This window comes from Oryzias melastigma, unplaced genomic scaffold (genome assembly GCF_002922805.2).
Source record: "Oryzias melastigma strain HK-1 unplaced genomic scaffold, ASM292280v2 sc00295, whole genome shotgun sequence".
In the NCBI taxonomy this organism is placed as follows: domain Eukaryota; kingdom Metazoa; phylum Chordata; class Actinopteri; order Beloniformes; family Adrianichthyidae; genus Oryzias; species Oryzias melastigma.
Window position 1 is genome coordinate 20,859 of NW_023416910.1, and position 11,190 is coordinate 32,048.

At 39.5% G+C, this 11,190-nt stretch overlaps 1 protein-coding gene across 3 annotated transcripts in view; it reads right to left on the reverse strand.

The window, feature by feature from the left end:
* The window catches only part of aass (aminoadipate-semialdehyde synthase), a gene marked incomplete in the record, with an annotated part of 177,904 nt that overhangs the window by 7,532 nt on the left and 159,182 nt on the right, over positions 1-11,190 (reverse strand). For all 3 annotated transcript variants that reach the window (XM_024262395.2, XM_024262393.2, XM_024262394.2), the window contains 3 exon segments: positions 3,501-3,596; positions 8,907-9,074; positions 9,214-9,354. In XM_024262395.2, the coding sequence (XP_024118163.1) occupies positions 3,501-3,596; positions 8,907-9,074; positions 9,214-9,354 (405 nt within the window).

Genomic DNA, 11,190 nt, shown 5'->3' on the forward strand with positions numbered 1-11,190 from the left:
CACTGGGCGGAGGCCCCGGGGAAGACCCAGGACACGCTGGAGAGACTATGTTTCTCGGCTTGCCTGGGAACGCCTCGGGGTCCCCCCACAGAAGAGTTGGAGGAAGTGGCCAGGGAGAGGGAAGTCTGGGCATCTTTGCTTAGACTGCTGTCCCCGCGACCCGGTCCCGGATGAGCGGAAGAAGATGGATAGATGGATGTAATATGTATATATATATATATTAGAGCTGTCAGGCGATTAAAAAGTTTAATCGCGATTAATCGCAGTTCACGAGTTAACTCGCGATTAATCGCAAATTTACATGTGGCCTTTTTTTAAGGAAAAAAATGTGTGCTTCGTGGAATTTAGCAGTTCTACATTAATTATAAAAACAAGAATGACAAAATTTATAGTTTTTATCAGAAATACTTTATTTTGTAACATTGTATTGAGATAAACTTTCTTAACAATAAAAGGCTGTAACATAAAATACCTACTTTTCTTTTATTTTATTTCAATGATCACATTTTTACTATTTCTTTTGATTGTTTCTTTTAATGTTTTATGTAAAGCACTTTGAATTGTCTCTGTACATGAAATGTGCTATACAAATAAACTTGCCTTGCCTAACAAAAGCCCAAGTGCAAGTGAAGGGCATTTTAAATTCAAAACTTCAATCTACGTTCAGTAAAATAAAATAAAAAACATCAAAAATAAAATTTCCATAACACTTTCATGTTCATTTTTTTCTCAGGACCAAATCTTTTCGTCCTCTGCTGAACTGCAGTAATAAATGAAATAGAGATTTGTCATTTCCAATTAACTTTTGTTTTTTAAAACATTAAAGACTGAGAAAAGCGTGATACTCTGTGGATAGTTTGACAGTCTGTTACTGCCGCCACGTTCTCTGGCTGCAGCTCGATGCAGCGACATGTCCAGCGGAGCTCATCATGAATATGCTGGCAGACAGACCGCTATGCTGGGGCTGGATCACGCTTAAACCTCCAGAACATTTAAAACGTCCCCCGGTGCGCTTGCTGTTCGGAACGTCGGGGGTCCGCAGCTCTCGGGACGCGGCGCCGGACGCGAGCCGGTACCACCAGACGTGGTACTGGAACCGGGTTAGGGTGCAGGAGCTCTCCAGGTCCTAGCGCCGGCCGGTTTTAGCTCGCAGCTCGATGGTTGTAGACCCGCCTGTGATCTAGTGAGAGCAGCCGGTGAGTTAAAGGGGGGACGCCCGCGCGTGCGGTATGGAAAGGCACGTATGAGAAAATCCGCGATTAATGCGTCAAAAAAAATTGTCGGCGTCAAGCACGTGTCAGATTAACGCGTTTTTAACAAATCTGACAACCCTAATATATATATATAAATAAAATATTGATCAACAGACAGATAGATATAATATCCATAAAGCTTCATTCATTCCTAATCCTTTTATCAAAATAAAAACACTGTTTATTAAATAAAAAATAACCAAATATCTCTCTTTGATCTTCACAGAAATAAGTCAGGAAAAAAGTAATACTAACAAATTTCAAAAATATGATCAACAGCCTGTCCTCTCCTGTCCCTTGTTATGAGAGGATACCTTTTTCTTGATCTCATTTCTCCTCTTCTTCTTTTTTTAATTTTCTAATTTTTTTGTAAATTGGGTACCAGATGCTTTTGACATTTTTTTGTCAATCTTTCTGCCGTTTTAGCAAACTTCCCCACCAAAACACGTATTGTGTTCACCATTTTTGTTTGGCCATTTTACACAAACATTAATTTAAAAAGATGCATGAATTTTATGTATCTGTTTCAAAATGTGTGTTACATAATAGCACGATATAACTAGGGATGTCCCGATCCGATCACGTGATCGGAAATCGGGGCCGATCACGTGATTTGGGACTCGATCGGAATCGGACTCCTTTGTCCGATTAGGATCGGATATTTCATTAATTCTCATTATGATCAGAGCTTTATATTTCATCTTATCATTCCGGATAAATACTCCACTAGAAGTCTGCATGTCATGAAAAGATCACAAAATGTCATCACCAGAAAACGCAGCAAAAAACGCCAGCAGCTCAAGCAGAAGGCTAACTTGTAAACAAAGCTAGCTAGAAAGCTAACTTCCAGGATCAATAACTCTTTAAAAAACGCTTTAAACTGACTGCAAGTGTCTCTATTGGTTTGTCATAACTCAAACAACAACCTCTAAAGGTATTTTAACAGAAAAAGACAGTATTTTGTTTCTTTTTAATGTGAAACTCTTTACAGATGGCTAAACAGCATCTGCTAACTGCTACATGCTAGCGCTGTGATTCAACTCCTTAGGACCCGAGCTGTCCTTTGATATGCCTTTTTACCTACTGCTGCTCCTTTAGAGTCCCTGAGACTCTGGAGGCTGCAGCTCCTCACACATCTCACAGTCTGTGTTAAACTGAGCAGCTGTGCGGCAGTGTCCTGCAGCTCTGAGCTGTCATCTATTGATGAAAAAAGTCAAAATCTTTCATCTTCTGCTGCTGTTGGACACCAGTGCAGTCCTCTGTCTCCGCCTGCAATTATTAAGTCATTTTTCGCTTGCACGCAGAAAGCTGCGTGCTAAGCTCTTTTACGTACTCTACATAGTCAAGTTTATGATCAAAAAATATGATGAAAATATCACCTGGGAACAATGTATTTTTGCTCTGAAATGCAGATTAATGTAGGATTTTAAGTTTACGAACTAAAACAAACCGAAAGAGCTGCGGTACTTCCACCGGAAGTAAACACATCTTCGTGACGGTGAAGCTTCCGGTTTTCAAAGTAAAACTAGCGAGAGCTTTTTTCCGTTCACAACTGAGAATGAAGTTCCGCTCACAGATATAACTTCTGAAAAAATGAATTAGCTTTAACATCGGAGCTTTAGCTCCAGTGTTTACATTATTTTGGTTATTATAACTCTTCAACATTTGACGTAATTAACGAAACTCCAGCTTATTCTGAAGAAACAGCCTCACGCTGCTGAAAGGCGGATGTAATCAACGTGAATCAGCTGATTCTGCAGCGGAAATAAAAATACTTTTTCATCCGAGCTCTGCACCAATATGTGATGTTAAGAACGTAAAATGTTGAATAACTTTGAGGATAGAAAACTGTGGGGAACATTTTCAGGTTATGCTGGTTAATGATCTACAACAACAGTGATTTTTATTCTTTTTATGTTGTTTATGTTACTGCTGAACTTGATCAGAGGTTGACTAAAAAAATAAATAAATCAATAAAATGACAAAATTTCTTTCTATCTGAATCTTTGTGCTTTTTTAATCAGTTTTGTTGATTCTGATCTCCTGTTCTAAATTAAGGTATAAATGATGACTTAATACAAATCATTTCAATTTTCATCCATCCAGTAAATAGACATACACACAGTGGTTCCATTTGTGAATCGTTGAGCTTGATTTGTGAATCAAATCAGATTGCCACCTAAGCAAAGATCCACAGCCCTACTTAGCACATGCCTGCTTTTAACTTAAAAAAAAAAACATTCTTACCCATGAAATAGGTGAAGAAGCACGTTGTAGAAAAGGACGTGGCTCACTGTTGATCAGACCCAGTTGAACAAAACCACTCATGGCCTGTGAGAAGCCCTGTGGAAGAAAAGCTAAAATAAAATATTTCTAACAGTAAAAGCAACAATATTCACATTACATTTTACTTTAAATTATTAATGGATTGCATCAATCCATCTATCTTCAGAACTTGCCTCAATTTGGTTTTACTACAATTTATAGGAATCGCAGCGACAAACTAGCTGACAAAAGCTGAATAGCCTCATAATGAACATACAAGCTTTTATTTAGACATCCCACAATGACACAAGGAGAGGGGGTCGTCATCAGTCTCTCCCTCATTCTCACTCCAGGAGCAGGAAGAATTCAAACATAACAGGACAAAATCATAAATGCCAACAAATGTTCAACAGTCAGACAACAAAACACATTGAGGAAAACCCAAACTTAAATCCAATTCCAGTCAGACAGGCAAAAGAACGGGTAACCCACAATTCCTTGCACTGCCAGACCGACAGCAAGCCCAGCGTGCCTGAGACCATCACTACAATATGAACAGTGTTGGGACTAACGCCGTTTAAGTATAACGGCGTTACTAACGGCGTTATAAATCAAGTAATTTAGTAATCTAACTAATTACTTTCATCCTCGCTGTAACGCCGTTATAGTTACTTCGTGTAAATCGCGGTGCGTTACTTCAAAGTTTGATGATCTTGCTGGAGCTGGGCGCTTCGCACCCGAAAGTTGCTTGTGTTGCGCGCCCCAAGTTGCATCAAGATACATGAGAAAATCCGGTTTCTTTTCAAAATATAACCAGTTTTTCACAATAAAATGCCACGATTGATAAATGTGATCATGCTTTTGTGTCTAAACAGGCAGTAGACACGGATATAAACATACAATCACAACACAAACGTGCACGCGCGAGCACAGTGACACACAAAACAGACAGACACGCACACTTTTTTTTCGTTTTTCACAGACACGTACACACGCAGATCAACGTGGATAGACTCCGGTGCGGAGTGAGGAGTTTCGGGAGTTAATAAAACGACAACAGAGAGACAGAGAGCAGCTCATCTTAGCAGAAACGGGGTAATATTTATAAAACACACACAACACAGACAGACACGAGCGCGCACAGATCAACGCAGTGAGCAGACTCCGGAGCGAGTGGGCGGGGCTGCGGGATTTTGGGAGAGAAAAAAGAGATGCAGAGAGCTGCTCCTCTTAGCAGAAATATGGGTTAATAATTGTAGTTTATTAATTTATTATTGTTTTGCACTTTCAGTTTTTTAAGCCATTTTGTTTAATTATAGTTGTAGGTAAGATACTTAAAGTATGTTAATAGTTGAAACGTTTACCTTTTTTGTGTGAAGTTACATTTTTTATATACCACTTGTTGCAGTGTTTTGTGTGATAATTCTGACAAATAAATATTGAAAATTCTTTCCCTAAACCCTCTCTCATGTGTATCCTAAACTTAGACAATATGACTCCATTGGAAAACTATACCAGTATACTATTGTCAGTTATCATCTATTATTGAATGTAAATTATTTTTTTTATTTGTAACGCAGGAAAAAATACAAAATATTACCATATTTAAAGAGTAATTTAAAACGAGTTACTTTTCCAAGTAACTAATTACTTTGAAGATGCAGTAATTGAGTTACTAACTCAATTACTTTTTGGGAGAAGTAACTAGTAACTATAACTAATTACTTTTTTGAAGTGAGATGCCCAACACTGAATATGAATGAATTACAGTTTGTTTCATTGCTTTGACGAAATTAAAGAAATGCAATAAAGAAATACGATTTTTGATGTCATTTTATTTTGAGGATTTGAAAAAACAGCAAAAATGTTACGTGCATGTAACGTGTCCTTAAGGTGCTTCCACACTCGCCGCGTCGGCGCCCAATCAAGTGCACACTTTCAATGAAAAGTCAATATAAACGCGCGCACACCAAAATTCTTGGCCTTCAAGTCTGGAGCGTACATGAGCACACTTTGCTACCCAGGTTTTTAAGTCAGACATTTACAAGGACAGAGTTGTGAAAACAAAAGTCTTCAGAAAGATTTGGGGGATTTGCACCGCTTTTACTTTTTGCTCCAAGGTTCTCCCTAATGAAGAGCTAATGAACAGTAGAAGAAAAATAGAAGAAGAATCTCCTCCCCGCTACCGCGCAGCTCTGGTGTGGATAATTACTACTTTTTTCCTTACTATTTTTGGTGTTGTTTCTTTTACCACTTGTCTATTCTGTTGCTTAATTTTGTTGTTGACTGAAATTATATACTGACTTGGTGAAATGGGGCAAATCAAATATCAAATCAAATATACTTTATTGTCCCGAAGGAAATTTGTCTTGGATTTCACAGTGCCAGTGGCTGCGTGGCTACATTCACACATACACACAACTCCAAACATTTCAGTGTGAACAACAACATCATACAAAATAAAAACATAAGACAAGTATTGAAAGAGCTGTGGTAGAATTTGCACCTCTGGAAACACAGTGACTTCATATTAAAAATTAATAATAAAACCCAAAAAAGTCAAATAAAATGGTCTATAAAAGTTTGCAGCTAAAAGCACAATGTACAGAACAGACATTTGTCAAAGTTGTAAGAACGGTGAAGATAAAAATAACAATATTTCTAATAGGTACGGCAGTTCATAAATTAAGTAAAAGAGCTCATGTGCTAGTCGGACTTGTTCAGTAGTGAAACAGATGTGGGAAGAAATGATAGCTTGTATCTATTGTTTTTGTATCTTATTGCTCGGTAGCGCCGCCCTGATGGTAGGAGTTCGTATTCACTGTGTAGTGGATGGGAGGGTGAGTTTATTATTCTTTTTGCCTGTCCTCTAACACAGATCTCGTAAACCTCTTGTAGAGATGAATACTGTTTTTTACCAATGATTTTCATGGCGTTTTTCATGACACTCTCTATTTTGTTTTTGTATTTTACTGTTAGGGGCCCGAACCAGGTGGCCATGGCGTATCTTAAAACTGAGTCAAGCACTGCGTTGTAAAAACATGTCATGATTTTAGTGCTTACACCGAACGTTCTGAGTCTTCTTAAAAAGTGGAGTCTTTGAGACAGTTTAGAGCATAGGTGGTCCACATGCACATTCCATTTGAGGAGGTTGTCTATGTAGACACCAAGGTATTTAAAACTTTCCACCTGTTCAATCTCTCTGCCGCCAATTGTTACTGGCTCATGGAGCAGTGGTCCTTTGGGGTCAAAAATCGTCTCCTTGGTTTTGTTCACATTTAAGGTCAGATGGTGATCCAGGCACCAGGACTGGAAGAGATCAATTTCCTGTAGGTATGTGGATACTGGGTCCCCGACTCTTAGTAAACTAATAATTATAGTGTCATCTGAGTATTTTATAATTGTGTTATTTGGCGTGCTACTTCTGCATTCATTAGTATAAAGCGTAAACAAAATCGGCGAGCTCACAGCTCCTTGTGGGACCCCGGTGCTACAGAATTTTTCTTTGGAGAAGGAGTTATTTACTTTTACTTGCTGTGACCTATTAGTTAAAAGGGAGTAAAACCACTTTACTAAGCATGAACTTACATTTAAGTTGGTGAGTTTCTGTACAAGAATATCGGGGTGGACTGTGTCAAAAGCTGAACTAAAATCGGCAAATAGGACTCGTGCGTAACTGTCAGTGTTTTCTAGATGTTTGCAGACCATGTGAGACATACTGATGATAGCGTCCCCAGTGCTGAGTCCTTGTCTGTATGCAAATTGCATGGGATCAATATGACCTGAGACTTCAGTTTTGAGTTGGTTTACCATTATTTTCTCGAGGCATTTCATGACAATGCTTGTTAGAGCTATAGGCCTATAGTCTGCAGTTGAGGCTGAGCGTGAGTTCTTTGGAATGGGTATTATTGTGGACTTTTTCCAAGTCTGTGGGACTAAGCCTGTCTCAATTGATTGTTTAAATATTGGACACCATGCCTCTGATAGTTCTTGAGCACAGTTTTTCAGTAGGAAGGCTGACAGGCCATCCGGACCGGCCGCTTTGTTTGCCTGAGTATTCCTAAAGATATTTTCAATACACAGCTGGTCCACCTTAAAACTGCAGGCATCACTTTGAGTATTAGTGATTGTTACCGAGGCTGATTTACTTTTGTTTTGTGAGTCAAATCTTAAAAAGAAATCGTTTAGGTTGTTGGCACATTCCTCTTCATTTGTGGCACCAATTTGAGGTTTGTTTGTTGTCATATGAGTCAGAGACAACAAGTTTTCTTCTTTCAGTCCCTTTTAATTTTCATTTTTCAAAAAACAAGATTATTGTAAAACTCCTTTTGTGTGCTTTGAAAATGAAATAAAAACACTACTACTACTACTACTACTACCTGCTGAGCGTGCGTTCATAAGCCCGCGTAGACCGCGTTCTTGAACGCTCCGCATGCAGCCGGTGTGTAGATTCTTCACTTGTATTTTACTGTTCATTAGCGCTCATCTGCCATCTACAACAGGGAGAACCTCAGAGCAAAAAGTAAAAGCGGTGAAAATCCCCCAAATCCTTCTGAAGACTTTTGTTTTCATAATTCTGTCCTTTTAAATGTCCATCTTGGTGTCATATTAACCTGGCCGGACACAAACCGTAATGATTCATTTCTCTTTTGTGATCACGTTTGGCACTTCTGTGCTATAAGCAGACTCCACCCACAAGCAGCTCCCAAATCCGGCTCCTTGATTGGTCACAGCTCTGCGCTGCTGCGACTGTCCTTGGAAATCTTGAAGATTCAGCACGCGCTCTATGCGTGCCGATTTGTACATGGAGCTCGCAACCCGACTTAAAAACCTGCGTAGCAACATGTGCCCTAGATGCATGGGCCAGGAATTCTGGTGTGCGCATGTTTGCATTGACTTTTCATTGAGGGTGTGCGCTTGATTTCGCGCTGACGCAGCCGGCGTGGAAGCACCTACACTCATTATACAACAATTGGAAAACGTAAAGGATGTTTGTGTCATGTTTGTCCTCCTACAGAAACCGTATTGAAACAAAAAATATATTTCCCTCCAACATTTTTTATTTTTTTTTTTATTTTCAAACATTTTTGAAAAAGCGCCAAGGAGCCAATAGGCAGCGTCCAGTCGGCAGAGCCGCGGGTTGCCGACCCCTGGTCTAGAATCATCAATAACTAACAAAGCATGTTTTTGGAGTGTGAGAGGAAGCCAGAAAGCCACAAGAAAAGCCATGCATGCGCTGGGAGTACATTCAAACTTCAAACAGAACGAACCCTGCCATGATTCAAACCGGGCCCTTGTCGTTGTGAGATGCTAAGCACTAGTTCATATTTAAATATAACACAAATTATGGTGTGTTAAATTAAAAAAGGCTTTGATGTTGCATCATACCTTAAATCGCAGAGTTCCTCTAATCAGGGTGTGAGCTGTCTGGATGCCATAAGGCACAGCATACTTTGTACTGTCACGGTTTGGAAAACCCTCCAGATTAAAACCGGGAAGGAAATCCATCAGTGATGTGGAATCCATCAGAGCGCCACCAGAGGGGATACTCACCACCTGACAAAAAAAACAAACAGAGACATTTACTGACATTTACTTTTCTTTGTCTCCTTGGCATGACTGAATGCAGCAATGTGACAACACAAAAAAATTACAGAAATTAAATTTCTGTGGAGTTTTTTTTAAACATACATACCTGGTTGTCCTTGAGGAATACAGCAGGACTAATGGTGTTGAGTAGAACACCATAAGGACTCCAGCTGAATTTATAGCGAAGAGGATTGTCAGAATGCTCAGGAGCAGGAAGTCCACCACAGAATGAGCTGTAGGACTCAATCTAAACAAAACATGTAATTAAGTGTGGATTATTATTTAAGCCTCTTGTTTTAAAAGCAAATCCTTGCAGATGAGCAAGAACTTGCTCACTATGAAACTTTGCTAACAATGCTAGGTTCCCACTATACGCAGAAACGGAGTGCGTGCAGCATCCGCTCTCTCCTGCAATTCACACCAGACACACATTTTCCGAGACGGTCGACAGGCGCTTCTGCTAGAACTTTTATGTTTTTGCCAACATGGGTAAATTAATAACCTAAAAATATTACCCTCATGTTTCTGCTAAGAAGAAGCAAGTAGTTAATAGACCTACACTTCTTTATTTATGTGTTGTTGAGACACACAGAGAGAAGTGCAAGTGTGTTGTGATTGTGTGTTTATTTTCATATCTACATCTGTTTAGATACAAAAACATGATCACATTTGTTAATTGCGGTGTTTTGTGAAGAACTGGTTATATTTTGAAAATAAACCATATTTTTGTGTGCATCTGAATGTAACTTCCTGCCAGAATTGAAGTGAATTGCTCGAGCACAAAATGACCAGACGGCGCAAGCCTTTTGCAGAGGTAGGGTTGAGTATATATAAGCTTAATAGATCATTCATAAAATTCATAAAAATTATAGATCGATTTAGCACCTAAAGCTAAAGTCTGCAAGCTTGATGCTAACATTTAAAATAATTTCTCATAGGACGGCTAATGCTAACGGTCGCATCTTTATAAACTCACAGGTATAAATTTTCCAAACTTTTTTAAGAAAACATTTTTAAAGGAACCACTTGTGGTCTAAAACATTGTTTTTGTCTCATACTTTCTTCTTCTTCTGGAAGAAGTGTAATGCTATCGCGCGATTGCTACCTAGAGACCAAACTGAAATGTCCTCCAGAAGAAGCAGATCAATGTTTACAATGTTAATGATCTGAACATTTTTGTTAGAATTTCTCCTTTGGAGAATCCATGTAATCACCCCATAGGTTAACAAGGGCATCGGATGGAAGCGGCCTCCTTTCCGCGCCACCTTTCCATTTGTGCATCCAGTATGAACCAGGTGTTGGTTTATCATCATATAGGCAATGCTTAGCTTAAGCTTACCAGCACTAAGCAATAACGGGTTTAGCATTGAGGTGGTAAAAAGTAAATGCATTTACAAAGCTTCACTCAACAACCAGGAAAACGACCGAAAGAAAAACCTTGAGATACTCTGTTACAACAAACTCTGAAAGCTTAAATACAATTTTATCTTAGAATTTTGTGAGGCAGAAGTCAGAAAAAACTTTGGGTACTAACATGTTAATATTTGTCATGATGGGTTAGCTTTTTCTCCAAAACCCATTTTATACTAATTTTATTCTAGTATAAGTAGGAACTGGTCTGAGCAAATCCCCTACTTCCGTGTTCCAAAAAGGAAGTACTAGTGTGTTGCCAGAAGCCCAAAGTCCCATAGACTTCTATTGAGAAACAGACAGTTCCCTTTCAGTCGATTCACTCGGTAAAACACATGTACTATGGGATACATCCCCCTTGCGTGTCTGGCTGAAGACACCTCTATTCACGCCTTTAGGCAGATTACGTCCAATGACAGGTGGGCGGTCCCGCTTTCTGCTTATAAAGCCCTGTCGTTGGCATCTCACCTCTGTTCTTACACTGTTCACCTTGCTAAGAACACCTTTCCCAGTCAAAGCCACCTACGCTGCTTCTAGCTAGAGCTACCGACCCTCCACAGCCGTCTCGGAGACAGGAGAGCTCCTCTTCATTTGCTGCTGAAAAATCGCCGCTTGACATTTCCAGGGCCCCTAATGGTGCCGCGCTCCCGTAACAGTCTCCCAAGCACAACGG